A 16,892-nucleotide genomic window follows, 5' to 3' on the forward strand; every position below is an offset into this window, starting at 1 on the left:
AGCAATCCATTAAGAGGACATTAAAGCCTTAGGATTGGTATATGTCTGGGGATGTTTTTGCTAGATTGACAGTTCTCTCGGGCTATCACATTCAACTTTGGCAGCACCTCAGCTCAAACCAGGCTTCTTTTGATTGCCCAAATTTAGATTTTTCTGGTTCTAACCGACAGAGAGGATAGAGGTAAGCAGTAAGATCAAATAAGCAGGCAGAAAACCTCCCTTTAGAAACCTAACGTTAACATCACAGACGCTATCTTGATGTGTCTCTGATTATATCACACATATTGTTGCATGCATCCTCACTTTATTCTTTCCTCTCTCGCACACACACACACACACACACACACACACACACACACACACACACACTTACACGCATGCTGTGAGAGTGTGAATGTTGTCGCTGCTCAGTGCTCCAGCCAATAAAAGCCTTCATTAAAGAATCACGGTGGGCCGTGTCATGCTTCAGTTTGTGGTAATTACAGTCGTCTGCCTGACACGCAGGCAGGGACCCCTCCACTGCTGACCGCCAAGGTCAACTACCAGTTAGAATAGTTACATTCTCCTCTCCACGCAGTCACTGATGCTGGACCTAATCGCCCAATTTACTCTGACACACCATATGCACACAAAACCACACACATACTAATATACACACTGTTAAATGAATGTGACTGAGATAAGAGGTTAGATGAAATGGAGTAACAGCAGGATTCAGTGACATGGTGCTGTATTATACACTGAACTTCACTGTTTTTTTGTTTTTTTTATTTTGCTGGCATTACAATGATGACATTTCCCTTAAAAAGACTATCAGTCATAGCTCTGCCCAGGTGTCCATGCAGGCAGACTTTCCCATGAAACAGAGGAACACAATACAGACCTGAGACCAGCTTAGGAGGGCAGTTCTTTGTCCTGTGCAACAAAACAAGGGCTAAGGGCCAGGAGGCCTGGAGGAAGTTATTAAAACATTGGCACATGCGTGGAGCTGAGGTGGGCCAGTAATAATGCTCTCCTTCTCTCCTGGGTTGGTTTTTTTACTAAACCACCGGGCCAATTAACCCAGTCTTCAGGGACTAAGATCTGAGCTTTACATCAGATTTTATTCTTTCCAGATTGCCTTTTATAGCCATTATTTTGCCTTAAAAAGTACAAACAAAATGCCAGTGAATGAAGGGGAGCCATGGTATTGACTGTTCGCATATGGCCATTGTAGAAAAGTTGGTGTGAGCTTGGCAGGCTTGAAGTAGACACCAGGCGTATGGTGTAGACATGTGGATTTGTGTTTAATTGAGGAATTCACATATGCCATCACTCCAGCCTGAGTTTGATTTATATTTCGAAAGCATGAGCTCCCTCCATTTACATTACACTTATACTTTGGGTCTTTATCAGATGCTCTAATCCAGAGGGACTTATAATAAGACCACAGAAGAATAACAAAAATCCACAAGCTCAGCTTTCGACAAAATCGGCAAACTGGAGCTTCTCAGCTGACAGTGAGCTGTGTGTGGATAGTAATGAATGCCCATTGATGCCAAATTAACTCTCACAAAGCTCAGGGGGCGAAATCACAATTGAAAAGAAGTAGCTTTCCAACACTAGCCAACCAACTTCTCCTCTGCACCAGATTCAGCTGGCATGGAGAGTTCTGCACTAGACAGCATGAAAAATATTACATCCAGGAAGTGTGTAAAATAACGTTGATTTAGTGTAGCAACAGAAGACAGTGCAGGTTGTGGTTAACAAGGAGGTGACTGGGAAAGCTGTGCTACAGTAGGTGTCATATGTGTGTGTGTGTTACATGTGTGTGTGTGCATGTGCGTGCACTGCAGCATTCCTGGGGTTCAGGTTCGCTGTACTGCTCCAACATTCCATCAAGGGCGACAGAACACCACGGCGACAGATTTGCATACAGAACAAAGCCGCCCGCAGGCTAGGCCACTGGGACACAAACCTGGCCCCGCAGCCCCTCCCCTTCTCTACCCTCTCTGTGCACACACACACACACACACACACTCGCAAACACACACGTGCACGTGCCAGCACAAGCCCTGGGAGTACGCGTGTGTGCACCTGTCAGGGGTTAGCTGACACCTCTGCTGCTGGCAAAGCAGCTCCTCATTAGCATGGCTGTGATCTAGGGGTCCCCAGGGGTCCCAGCCTCCTCACCTCACCCCCTGCCCCCCTGCCCCCTCCCTACTACACCTCTGCTCCTCTCCTCCTCCTCACATCTCCCATCCGTCCCTCCTGCTCCTCCTCCTCCTCCTTCTTCCGTGCTCATCTCCCCTCTGCTCTGATGGCTTGTTTTTCATGAAGGAGGCTAATCAGGAGACACGGGGCCACGCAGATCAACTGTGCATGTCTGTGTGTGTGTTTCACGGGGAATAGGGAGCTTGGACGGTAAAGTGCGGCCCCGGCGAGCAGCGGCTGAGTGTCACACATACTGTATGCAGTAAAAGAAAGAGAGAGATGGAGAGACAGAAAGAAGGAGAGAGACTGTGGAGGGTGGCAGTAGCAGGCAGGGGGTAAGGCTCTCACACAGTGTGACTGGCTCCACGCTAACTCAAACCAGCTTCGGCCTGCTAACCATATACATCTGTGTGTGCGTGTGTGTGTGTGTGTCTGCAGCCAATATGACCAGCTGAAATGCCTGACAACCCTGGAGAGGATTTAAAGAAACAGTGCTCCTTAATGTGCTTGTTGAAAAAGTGTGTGGTGATCAAGCGCCAGGCACTCACACACAGGCCACATAAATGAACAACTATTTTCTCTTTCACCCCTAACTTTGTTTATCTCTTCATTCATCCATTTTCTCTCTCTCTCCCTGTCTTCCTTTTCTCTCACGTACACACTAAACACCTGTACAAGATATCTAGGCACTCCACCCTGACCCTCATGCCTCCTGGGATGCGGGTCAAATGAACAATAAAAGGGATCAGGTATCTCCAACAACTCAATCGTAGACTCGCACACACACATTGAGCAAGTCCAGCTGCACAACAATGCATGAGTGGAAGAGGCTCTCATGTAGCACGACCGAGGGAGCACGTTACCGCCATGAGGCGAGCTATCCCAGCTAGGGCACAGGGGACACGCTGTGAAAAATAACTGGAAAAACCTCTCTGTCAGTAAAGAGCTATGACTTTTGGCTCGGCTTCTAGGACAAAGAGAGAAAGGGGGGGCTGGAGAAAGAGCGAGCGATATAGAAGAAAAAAAAAGATGGAGTGAGAATGAAAAGAAAAAGGGAGCTCCATAAAGTGCATTAGCTAAGCTCTCTGTAGCATTTCTCTAAGCCTGACTCATCGCCATCAGCTCCTAACTGGTCCCAGCGCCTGCATGTGTGTGTGTGTGTGTGTGTGTGTGTGTGTGTGTGTGTGTGTGTATGTGTGCAAGCGCCGGATCATGCTTTTGTGCACGAGTGTTTTGGGGTATGTGGACACACTTGTGGGGTCTGCTGTCTATCATATGACGCTGACAAATGGATGACACTCAATCGTGCTTGTGGTTGCGAGAAGATGTAGGAGAGGAGAGCAAGATGGAGGAGAGGATGAAAGAAGGAGAGGGAGGGTGGTGGGAGAGAAAAGGAATCGAAGAAAAAAAAAGGCAGGAAGAAGAAAAAGGAAGGAATTGCACTTTTTTTTTTCATTGCCACCTGCATTTCTATTATTAATAACAGAATTACAAGCACTTAAATCGCTCGTTCAATCACCTCTACCATTTTACCATGACACAGCAGGGAATGAAAAAATAGGAAACAATGGCGTCATCACTTGGTAGAACAAAAGGGGGCAGGGGAGGACGCGTGCAGAAATAAAGGAAAAATCCACCTTTAACAAGTAGGATAAATAGAATATGAAATATTTTAGGGAAAAGGTCCCCACTGACCCTACAGACATGCAAAAAACAAAATGTTTGAATAGGTGATGGCATCAAAAGACGAAAACTCGAGCTTCTTTGACAATGAAATGGAGACTGACTTTGTGGACTCACACAATGTTTGTTTGAGGTTTTACATCCAAATGAGCTTCAGTTATACCCCTCGGGGACTCTCACTTTGTCCAGAAAGTCAATTTCCTATTCAGTGGCAGTGAATAGGAAATTGACTTTGACATATGAGTGACATACGAATTCTGTTTTGTGGGTTTATTAAATTTTTCATTGGATCAATCATTTTATGCAAACAGTGCATAAAAAAAATGTGTTGTGTTGTTCTTATGAAGCAAGAAAAGTGTGAAGAAATATGCCTTTATTGTTTGAGCTTTAATAATGTGTTTTTAAATGAAACAAAAGCAAGAGATACAGTTCTCATCTCAACCTGGGATAAGCATGTGTCTTTCTGCAAAATTCCTCCAAGGCTGCACGTACGCTGCAGTGACAAGACACACACTGCATGCTCTGTGACTACCGTTAGTTAGCTTAACCTATGTGAGTGGAAAAAAAAGCAAAAAAAAAAGGGAGAAATAATTTGTGCCTTTGGCTGTGATGTATGGCATTATGCTTACACTGTACACATGTGTTTGTGCATATGCCCATGCTCTGTGTGAGTATCTTGGTCTACCATTCTGTGACAGGGTGCTATGTTCTTTCAGCAGTAGTAATGGTCCCCAGCTGGCTTTGCCCATTGGAGCCAAGCAGCCAGTCCCACTTAACTAGCAGCCCACAGGAAAATACCACCACGGCCCTGAATGCAGCACACAGGCCCTTCCATTCCAATCAGCCTGCTATAAAACTTGCCCCTCACATGCCTCAGACATGGCGTACAGTCCATTCCAGTGACTGCGGAGGGGCAGCTGGGAAAGAGAGCCTGAACACTCATGATCTAATTCACTATTACTCCACAATTTATCTGGATCCATATTTAATTCTGGCTACTTACTAGCTGTGAGCGTCACAGGAGAGAGCACACAGAGCACAAAGAGTGTTGCATCATTTGACACCAATTTGCAAGCTATCTAATTAGTGTTAGCTTACTAAACGGAAGAAACAAAGAGGAGAGTGTTAAAAATAAAAAAATGGACCAGGGAAATTTAGCTTTGCTCGATCTTGCAGAAGGGCTTGTGTGTGGAGCCCATTTTTGAAAAGGAGGATGTGGGCATGTAATGTCCTTAATCGATTAGATGAACAACAGAGAATCAATCTGTATCATTTAAATCATTTTTCAAGCAAAAATGCCAAAAAAATCACTGACTTCACCTTCTCAAATTTGAAGGTTTGTTGCTTTTCTTTGTCTTATATGACACTAAAGTGAATATCTTTGAATTTGGGAGTGTTGTTTGGACAAAACTAGCAATTTGAAGACAGATCTAGGTTCTGAGAACTTACCATTTTCTGGCATTTTATAGACCAAATGATTAATCAGTTTGTCAAGACAATAATCAATAATGAAAATACTCTTCATCATTTCCTCTGTAAGCTCTCAATTTCCACCTCAATATAATGTGTATCAAAGCTTAACCTAAGACTTTTAGAGGTGTTATTATAGTTATAATATTATTAGCAAACTGCGTAGATAAGGCAACACGCTTCCCTCTCTGTCTTCGTCTCTCTCTATTTTTTCATCTATCTCTCTTATCTATAAGGTGCTGTTGTGATCCAGTCAAGGCCGGCGGCACAACATTATTAGGATTGCAACGGTCATGTCTTCAGGTGAATTCTGTTCTCTCTCTCTTCTCTAGATCCTGAAACATACTCAGGTGTGTCAAATCGTCTCTTGTTTTCCTAAAAAAAACCTAAACTCAAAGGCTCCACACAAATGCAGACATGAACATAGATTTATCTTTCAACATACACACCCAACACATATTTATGAAGTGACATGAATGTGTGTGTAATGTGTGATGGGGCTATTTGGCCCCAGGCCTCCCCCGTGGGTTCCGTGTGGCCTCTCCCTCTGTCTCTCTCTCGCTCTCATTTCTTTCTGTCTCTTTCTCGTTTTCTCTCTGTCTCTCTGGCTGTTATCACGCTGATACATTTCCTGCTCCTGGCACGGCTCCTGCATAGCTTATGGTTAAAGCAAGCTTTCATCTATCCAGTGCCTTTAGGACACACACACAAACACACTGACACCCACACACACACACACATATACACACACATACAAGCACTGGTATGGGCCAGTGCTGCCCCGCCAGACCACAGGCCCAGACAAGCTCCGCTGGCACCAATCACCCTGATAACATCTTAGGCTTTATTTCATTTTGACTTGCTCTGTTCTGCTCTGGGAAAGACAGACACAGAGAAGAGGGCTTTCTGGAAAAGTATGAATTACGCCAGGATACAGGGAGAGTGTAGCCCCTTAACCTTGAGCAGTTAACTCCTCTGTCTGCAATGCCATCTATGGACATGACAGTGCAAGCCCTCTTTCATCCAAGAAACCAGACCAGAGCAGTTGTTTCTTCCCTTTTTTCATGGATGGCAGTGCAGGTTTTATGAGTTAAAGTGAAAGTAAAAAAGTAATAGAAGCTAATACATAACATATTTACTTTTTTTTTTTTTTTTTTTTTTTTTTTAAAAGCCAGGAGGGAAGTTGTAACATATTCTTATTTAAAGGATCTGTTTGCCCAAAATATAAAACATTTTTATGCCCAGGTTTGGAGATCTGTCTGATTATTTCTGCCTGCACCCATTAATTTCTGTGGTGCTCACAGCATTGAAAAAATATGTTTGAAACATTCAACATTAATGTGTCTTCAAAGATGAAATATTCCTAGTTTTTCCTACAGGAAATTGAGCTACTTTCCACCAAAAAAATAGTCCCTATAAAAACTGTTCACAATGTGTTCTGTGGAGTATCCAGAGTAACAGGGACACTTTCTGAAAAGATGTTGCTATTAAAATTTTATATCTTTTTTTTTTTTTTCAAATCTGTGAGCACCACAATTGAAAATCCATTCCCCTTCATGGTGTTGCATTGTACTTAAAGTCAACTCTATCTGCATGACTGAATGATAAGACTGGATAAGTCAGGGATCTGTTTTTTTCATAATTTTGCATAAAGTAACCCTTCATCATTGCATTAGACAGTGATTCTATGTTTTTGCTGTTGTTTTATGCTTTTTTCCCCTCCATACATTAAATAGCTACCATGAGAGTGTAGTGTATGATGCATGAAGGTTGTATCAATTAATATGTTGCTTGTATGCTTGGTATTGTTACTGAGACATCACTGATTTATGTTTAAGTGACAAACCAACATGAAGGCAGCTTATGTTCGTCATGTGTTTGTCTGCGTCTAGTGTTCTTTCTCGGAGTAATTGCTCAAGACAAATAAGTGGATGAAATAAGGGGAATCGTAAGTGTACCATGAAAGGCTTTCAATATCTCTTGCGGTGAGGCAGCCTGTAAAAGGAAAATACGGCCATAAACGCTGTCTCCTCATTTTCTTCTCCCACAATCCCACCCAATCAGAGCAGGACACTAATAAGATAAGACGAAGAGAACAACAACAGTGTAGAAAGTAGGATTACCCCTGTCTGACTGGCTAACAAGCGCCATCTCTTTTCCTTTTCACAAATACTAATGGAAGCCCTTTTCCTCCCAAAGGCAAACACATGCTATTTTTCCATAGAAAAACGGGAGTGAACGCCCGGATCAGAAAATCTCCCCATTTACTCCTGAAAGGGGCGTATTATATGTTATGCACTAATGTCTGGCAGACTGCACAATAGCTGAACACACACAGACACATGAGGATTTTATCTGCACGTCCATCATGTAGACTTGAAGGTTTCACCAAGGAGTGTTTCCAGAGCGGGAGAAAGGTGTTGCTTAACAGGTTCTCATTTATGTTCTTGTGTGTGAATGTATTTCAAAAGTATATCTGTACATTTACATACAGATACATACAGTGGTTCCTTTATAATATTTGCTACATTACTCAGCGCTGATGAAAACACACCTGTTATCAAATGTCACCACCAGAGAGGGGAGATGAGGGGTAGCTCGAATAACTACAGTGCTGAAGTCAAATTACCTTGATTATAGCTATTTATGCAAAGAACATAAACACATTCACAGATTCCCACTGACACAAGACAACTTATGGTCCATTGCAGCGGGACCATGAAGTTCACATCAGAACTTCACTCAAAGCTTCACACAAAACAGCGTGTTTGTGTTGAATACCAAAGCTCCATCATCACTCTCCATGCGTAGCAGGGACAGGGTGTGAGGTTTCTAATGCCTCTTAAGTAAGGCTGTTAAGGAGCAAAGAGTCCACACATCTGGAAGACACAGTCAGTCGGCACATGCTGAAAGTTAGCGGTGGCGCTCGCAGTCCAAATTAGTGGCGAGTTTTATTCCCCCGCTGTGGTAGGAAAATATCAAATCTGCTGCCATATGAGTGCCATAAAGCTGGCTGTGGAGCGTTTGATGCCTTCATGTGGGAGCCTTTAAGATGTGTGCGTACATGCGCACTCGTGTGTGTGTGTGTGCGTGCGTGCGCATGAGTGTGTTTGGTCGGAGATGGAGGCCTTAATGTGAGATGTGAGTCATTTTATGCATTCCTGCATGCTCACATGTTTTGTGTGTCTTATCAGTGTATGTACAGTATACTCCTGCATGCATGTCAAGTTTCCGTTTTTCTGCATAAACTTGTTAAAGTACATTTCTATCTGTGTGTGTGTGTGTGTAAGAGTGTGTGTCAGGTGAGTGAGTGTGTGGCAGCGTGCATGTGCAGCTGTGCCATTTTAGCAGCTCCCTTATAGACCTAGTTGACCCTGCTGGATATAGCAGACAGACAGACACAAGCAGAGTCAGACGGCCCCTGGGGTGGTCCTGTCTGAGGCGCAGTGTTATGGGCCAACAACACGAGGGGCCCTTACACAGGCAAGAACATGTATACTGTAATTGTGCACACGCAGAGATGTGTATGTGAACCCAATACGCCCATACAGACACATAAGTGGTGAATTCTTGACTGCAAAAGGAAATGATTTTAATTATTCTTAATCTTCACAGCCAAATCAAAGAGCAAAATTCTTTTGCTGTGATTCCCTCTCATGTCAGACAGAGCAGTTTGTTGCTCATTTATTTGTTTGTAAGCATGAAAGTTTGGAAATGGCAAATGATTCTCTCTTTAGATTTAACCAGCACCTGTCTACAAGTAGCTGTGCACAGGTGACCCAAGCTGCTCATACAGGGAGTCAAATGCAGCACTGAGGACAAGCATGTGCAATTATATGCATTCAAATACACCAAAGCACAAGGCATAAAATGGCAATAATTATTCTTGGATAGACTGGATTCATTTTAGATTTCATGTTTAATTTATTTTTTTAAAAACTGCATAAAAGGGCCTCAAAAATATGACACCACCTCATTTTGTGTTGCTTTAACACTAAATCTAAACTTCTATAAGGGACATCCTGTTTTCTATTGATGAAAGCAGCAGTGCTGTCTATAAATTACAGTAATATAATGTTGATGTTGTTGAGAGTAGGAAACATACTCAAAACCCCACAGTATTGTTCTGTTAAATACCTCTAACATCACCCTATCTTGCCTATCAATTTCTTTTTCTTCCCTATTGGAAATTAAATGTGAAAAAAGAAACACATGAGAAGGAGATACAGTATCATGAGCGAGTGTAGTCATGTTATTTAAAAAAAAAAAAAAAAAAGTTGTGTATTTAAATGAAAGAGGGAGTGTACTCCTCTTATTTCCCCACAGAGAAATAAGAAAATATTTGCCACTCACAGAAACAAGGAAACACACATACACACACACACACACACACACACACATAAACAAGAAAATGAAAATAGACGCACATGCCTAACAGCAGACACAAGATAAATTCCCTGGCAAGCATTCAGAACACTCATGTAAGAACACATAAACGCACACACAGACTGCACCAGAAATGCAAAAAAGCATGGACACACACACACGAGACACACTTGCAGGCAGGCGAACACACACACACACACAAGTGTACACACACCACCTACACAACTGCCACCATGTAACCCCTAATCACAACCCCAGAGCTTGGACATCAAATGAAGCAAGTTTAAAAAAAAAATCATCAGGAGTAATTAACGCATTTTCATATGCAAATGTGATTAATGCAAAACTACAAAGTCATTATGCAAATCGACTTTTCCTTGAGCCTCTGTACAAATATTCGCAGCTCAAATCAGGGATCAGTCTCGCCATCTTCCTTTTTTTATCTCTAGCCCTCTCCCTCTCACTCTATCTCTCTCTCTCGGAGTAGAGATAATACGTAAGTAGCATGTGAAGTTATTTCTAACTCACGCGGTGTGTGTGTTTTCATGCGATGGGCCGGGGCTATGGCATTACGCCGCCTGCCTACTGATTACTGGCTGCTTGGCACTGGAGCGAGACAGGGAAGCCGGCGTACAGGGGAAGGTATGAATATGCAAAAGCCTGATTGCTTTTCATGATTAAAGCCTATTTAATATGGAAATGAGAGCAAGCCAGGTGATTAAAGGAGCATTGGGTGGTGGGGCAAAAAAAAAAAAAAAAAGATGGGGGGAGAAAACAGAGAGAAAAGAAGAGAAGAGAGGAGAGAGACACCTTCACATCCACAGTGCTGGAGAGGTATGGAAACTGGAATGTCACAGTTATTTAGCGGCAGCGGCAGTGAAACAAGTGACGAACATTGCAGTTTTGACCTCTTTGACAACAAAGGTCATTGATACTTTTGATATGTTTTGTATGCTACACCACAGGTTTTCATCCTGAAACCGCTATGAGTCATTTCCGGTGAGAAGAAAAACCTTTGTTGCCCATTACTTCAAGACCAAAACCGATCTTAGCGTGTAAAAATGCTCCTGCGCACTTTGACAATCTTTCACACCCACAAAAAGATTGTGCATGTAGGTGTGACAGTTCTAAAGTGGCGGGTATTTCATTTAAATTCTTTGATCATAAATCCAGTGTCACTACAGTTCAGTTAAGAACACCAGTATCGGTATTAGAGCAAACTCATAAGTTGCTTCCTGTCTAAAAACAATGCAAATTCTTCACCGTAATACAGTGATACAACTATGTTGCCCACAAAAGTGACAGCAAGGAGATCAGAGGTGGACGGAGAGAGAAAGAGAGATGTTTGAGGATGTCGCTGTCGTTTACGTCGTCTTATGAAATATTTACCGTGTGATCTCTACACACAGTGTTTGTGAGCGAGTGAGAGAGAGAAAGAGACAGACAGAGAGAGAGAGAGATGACATGATGTGACTTTGCCCTTATGTAGCTACTGGATGTCTTAAAGTGCTCCGAGGGGGCCTGGCAGCCGTCCTGGGAGGGGTTCAAAGCAGGGCCAGGGTCGTCTTAGCATGGTAACGCTCCCCTAGCGACAACCTCTCGCTTGCACAGTGACACGCATCATTCTTCACAGACACTTGCACACACATACACAAATTCACACAACGCGCGCACACATATTAACATACTCTGACAAAACCCACACATATACACACAGAATGCATGCATCAGCAAGAGAAACTCAAGGGGGGGAAAAAAAACAGGGTACAGAAGGGCCATTTTTCATCTACGCCGCATATGAGCGCGCACGTGCGTGCATTTGTGTGTTTGTGTGAGAGTGTTTGCGCCTGTTGGGGTTGAATCTGCTGGCCTTGCAGCATGTTTGCAGTTTAAGCAAGCAGGCTGACAGACAAAGAGGCCAGACAGGATGTTATAAAACACCAACCAGGTAAAAAAAAAAAAAAAAAAAAACAATCCAGGAGAGCGGAGAGTTAAGGGTTACGCATACACCTTAAGCTTTTCATGCACACTACAGAGCATTATGAGTACATGTAAATATCTGCACGCATATGTGTGTAAGTTTGTGTTATGTTTGATAAATATTCTCATTTTCTTGTTTTCTTGTGTTTTTTAATCACCTGTGCTGCAAATTTTCATGTGTTTGGATATGTTCTGGCTGCAAAGTTCTCAAATATCATATGAAAGCAATTGTGATGATATTTCCTTATGTATGTGTGTGTATATGTGTGTATGTGTGTGTGTGTGTGTGTGTGTGTGTGTGTGTGTGTGTTTCTGTGAGTGTGTATGCTGCTAACACATTGGACTTAATTAGACCTAATAATGTAATCTAATTTGGTTGAAACTTGAGACTGCCTTGAGTGGCAATCTAATGTGTTGAACAAAGCTCTCCTACTCTCTTTCATTCGGGGCTTCGAGTGCTTTCATGTCCTGTTCTCTTAGTGATAAGACTGTCTCTCTGACTAACTGACTGCCGCTCTAACAGGCTGACTCACTCACTAACGCTGCCTAAATGTTTTTACTCTGACCACCTAAAAAGACAAAATGACATGTAAAATGCATTAGGTCATTCTCATTGCATGAGCTTCCAAATGAGTTGCATGTTTTTCTGCCTCAACAGGGAATGTAGGTGGGTTCACTGTTGCTGCTACAGGCTGTGTAATGCTCATTAAATTTCCAAAGTATGACTGAATAAATTAGACAATTAGCAAAAATCACATTGCAACCAACTAAATGAAATAATAAATTATCACTTTCTCCAATCTGTATTTTTGCTGTAAAGATTCTACTTGAACGATTTCAACAAAAAAAATCTCAGAGATTTTATTTTCTGAAATTAGCAGTGACATCTAAAACTGTGCTGTCACATGTTGTTTGTGATCTCCTTCAATAAATTTTCCATCTACAAAAGATGGTGGCCACACACAGCTGCTGGCCACACACAGAAACTGCGCACATGTGCTGATTTCTGCAGTGATGACAAAATACGTCTTCACCGGCTTTGATTCTGAAACAAACAAAATGTTTGATGCAAATCTATAATCCGTTTCCCAGGGACCTTTTTTTAAAAAAAAAAGTACTTTATATGAAACATTTTTTGCAATAACCTAAAAAAAATGTTTTGCATGCAAAAACTTAATTACAGTAAATTTAAAAGCCAAAGAGCCTCAATGTAACATCATCATTTAGCTGATTTGTAAGATGATCATTTTTACATTTTGGGAATAACTGAATAAGTCATTTTTCAGTTCAGATATAAAAACTGAATTTTGTCGTGCACCTGCTGTGAACAGAAACATGACATGACATCTATAGACTCCTCACACCTTTTACATAATTTCTCCTGGCTTACTATTGCTTGTGTAAGAACTTTTTTATTATTATTAATTTGAATATTATTACAACTCCGATATGTACTCTAACATGTGAATCTACATGTGATAAAAAGGATTACAAAAGTCTCCCCTTTACTTCTCTCCATGACATAACACCACTCTGTGGTGACCATCCTCTGTGTTAACTGTATAATCTTTTTAAGTATAATTCTAGCAGGTAACTTTTTACAATACAGCCATCTCCCTTCTCTAACCAAGTCTCTCTTAGTCTACTGGAGTCTGTGTAATCCTGGATAGCGTTCCCAGCTCTTGGGTGCGATGGTGACTGTCTCCTCTGATAACTTTGAACTGGTTTCCCTGCAGCGCTGGCAGTCTACAGGCCTCGCTCTCGCTCCCCCCCCCGTACCCCCATCCACCCCCCACCCCTATAGCCAGATGAACGGCCTTGCTGCTTTATTAATCCCCTTCTCCTCACCACGCACAGAGATGAATTTTAATCAGCTTTCTTAACCCCTTTTTTTTCATATGCTGCAGGATTTCTTTACAAACGCTCAGACACGTGATGCGCACTCACACAAGCAAAAAAAAAAAAAAACACAAACATACACACACACACATACACACATACACACACAGTGGGGGCGGCTCCTCTATCACCTTCTTCCTCGCCTTTCACAATTGGTTTCAGCTGAAGAAGTCCTTCAGGCCTGCCAGTGTGTGTTTGTTTGGTGTGTGTGATTGGGTGTGTATGTGTGTGATGTTTTACTTAGAACGGAGCAGAATAGACACACAGTGCAGCTCTCACTCACTCTAATGAAATCATCCCAGGCTACATTAATCCCTCCTGAAGGCCACTGTCAAAATAACAAGCAGCTGGGATTCTTTAAAGAGAGCTATCTGTCTTGGACAGGTGAGAGATGTGTATATGTGTCTGAGTGCATGTTTTTGGCACCTACATGTGTGTTTAAGTGTGTGCAGACACGTGCAACTGTACTGACAAGAGAGCTCTCTACAAAACCGAGTGTGTTTAGATTCAAGCAGCTTACTGGTTCTTCTAATTGTGTCCTTCTTTAAATCTACATGTACGTACCTCCTCTCTCCTGTTTGGGGCAGATCCCCTTGGCCGGTGTCAGCCTCCTCTGCACATCCTCTTCTCCTCTGGGGGTCACCTGGATGCCCACCTCCACCGGAATGGGCCCTCTCCCCAGCTCCAGAGACCTGGCCCTGGGAGAGATGGTAAGGCCTGTAGCTCCACCAGTCTCCCCAGGCTTGGAGAAGGACCCCCGTCCACTTGCAGGCCCCCGGCAAAGACGCCGCTTGTGCTCAATGAAAACAAGGATATCGCCCAGAGGGAAGTTGGTCTGGCACTGGCCACAGGTCAGCAGATCATGCTCCCCGGGTCCCACCCTCCGAGGGCTGGGGGTGGAGGGCTCCGGAGATGGAGATCCTGCCCCTGAATCATGATTGGCCTCTGCTGCAAAAAAAGGGAAGAGGAAGGTAAAAGATGTCAGTCAGTGTTTTTTTCTAAAGATTGCAGAGTTAGAGAGAGCATGAAAAAAGACGGCGAGACAAAGAGAAGCAGGCAGGGAGAAAATACTCAGTGAGGTTAGTAATTCCTGATAACTTTACCTGATAAAAGCCATCTCTCCTTACCACACGAGATGATCATTACGTTCACAATTGTGTCACTTTCATGGCATAAAACAACACCGCTGTAAATCTACTTCGCCTAGACAAACACCTGTGCAGCTTATCTGTAAAAGATCTGCGTGGGTGGGACCCAACACTGTATGTGTGTGTGTGTGTGTGTGTGTGTGTGTGTGTGTGTGTGTGTGGCCAGGAAACTATTCATCTCACAGTGCACGCTGAGTTTCCGGTGAGGGCCTTCGCTGCACTAAGCTGTCATAGCTAGACGGCTGCCTTCACCATGTGGGAGCCCCAGCTTGTGCAGAACAAAGTGTTGCGTAGCGGAGGCCACATCCACCAGCATGTGTGTGTGTGTGTGTGTGAGCATGTTCATGTTTGTGTGTGTCAGAGACTAAGAGAGAGAAAAGAAAAATGAGACAGAGAAAAAAAAAAAAAAAAAAACAGTAAGGTATCTAAGTGTGCCTCTGTCATGTGTGTGTGCATGAATGGAGCAGCACACAGGTGAGTTCGAACACTGTATTCTCCACAGACAGAAAATCTATAAAGCCAAACCCGAGGTCCTGTTAAGAGAGTAAATCTCATTCTTCACAGATCTGACACGGTCATTAATAACCATTACACATTCTTCCCCCCTCCTCCCCTATGGCGTAGACTGAGTCCCTCAGCTTAACGCAAATCCCTCATGGACAACCTCCATTTTTTTTTTTTAACACTACCCCGATGTACCAGTATGAAAATGTGTCTTCTTCTAAAAGCCCGGAGGAAACCTGAAGCTCCAGAGACTCTAGGGGCGTCTGAGTGAGCGGGTACCCAGGGAGAAGTGTTGATGCCTGGGAGAAGAGTATAGCAGCAGCGCCTGCCTGTCTCTTCTCCACTTCCAGCACCCGCATCTCCTCCCCCTCCTCTTTGCCTCTTTTCTCTCTCTTTCTCCAAACATGACACCCTAATAATTGCAAAGATTAGACAAAGAGGGTGTGTGCTCATTTGTGTGTGCCTGTGTCTTGGTGTGCAGTTATCAGAGCAGAGATCCTAAACTCCCTTATCACTCATCTCAAACTGTCAGGGAGGCGTTGCTCCTCTAAACTCCCAGTCGTAACCGTTAAACTCGGGCAGAGTTCTGGGTGAATATTACACACATTTCCACCCAAATTTATTATTTCAAATATATCTTTGCAACTATGTATCGCCCCCCCACCCTGCCCCACCCCCCCCCACCCACGCACACACATTCACACACACGCGTTCCAGTCCACTCACTTCGCCCCGGAGTGATGATTCGATGCCAAATATCTTTTCTCTAAATGGCGATGGGTTCCTGGATGCCTGCCAAATAATTTCCATCTCATAATCTTTGGCGGCAAAGAAGGAACACAAACACATATTTACCTACAGTTCACAGCTTGTGACCATAATTCACATGAAGCAATGTTCCAGAGTGTTCACACAAGCCGCGCAACTGTGCGCATGCATGCATGCATGCATGTATGTGTGCATATGTGCAATGCATTTAAGTAGGACTGTGTGCAGGAGACCCCTCTGCTAACAATATGGCTTGTTCCTATTTCTAACTTTGACGACAAGGCAGGTGGCATGATGGTGATGATATGAAAAGATCTAGATCCTCATGTATGTAGAAAAAAAACGAACTGACAGACACCTGAGCATTTGAACTTGACTTTCTCCCTTTGAGAGATAGAGACAAATAGAGTAGGGCCTGTTTGTTAACCTTTGGTTGAGTAACAAGGCCTGAGGGCAGAAGCAGTAAATTAGCAGGCGTTGGCACTGTCACTATGCCACTGGAATATCAGTCGGACACCTTCTAAAAACCGCACCCCTCTCTAAAACCCGCTCACTCATCTATCCCGAGGCTCACCTGTGTGAGAAAAACACGTATGCATGAAGAAACCGAGCATGGAATGCTGCAGGAGAAAAAAAAACACATACGCACTGAAATGGAAACATACACATGAAAGAATAACACACTAATGTAGGCTATCGTCATGACAGACAGTGTCTAATTCCTCTGTATAAACTCCTATGTGAGAGGAACATGCTTGATAGGTAAGGGAGCATAGCAGACACACTGTCAAACATGCCATCGTTGAGAAGGCGTGATGATAGCAATGAAACCAAGCTGTCTGACATGATACCACACATACT

General features: G+C 43.2%; 1 protein-coding gene across 2 annotated transcripts in view; it reads right to left on the bottom strand.

Moving 5' to 3' along the window:
• The window catches only part of bcl11bb (BAF chromatin remodeling complex subunit BCL11B b), a 31,640-nt gene that overhangs the window by 8,398 nt on the left and 6,350 nt on the right, over nt 1-16,892 (bottom strand). Inside the window, exon 2 of one of the 2 annotated variants that reach the window (XM_044329885.1) lies at nt 14,176-14,556. In XM_044329885.1, coding sequence (XP_044185820.1) covers nt 14,176-14,556 — 381 coding nt within the window. Of the gene's footprint in view, nt 1-14,175; nt 14,560-16,892 lie in introns of both variants that reach the window. The other variant, XM_044329884.1, reaches the window with a different exon arrangement.

The sequence above is a fragment of the Thunnus albacares genome, chromosome 16, assembly GCF_914725855.1.
Source record: "Thunnus albacares chromosome 16, fThuAlb1.1, whole genome shotgun sequence".
Classification (NCBI taxonomy): Eukaryota; Metazoa; Chordata; class Actinopteri; order Scombriformes; family Scombridae; genus Thunnus; species Thunnus albacares.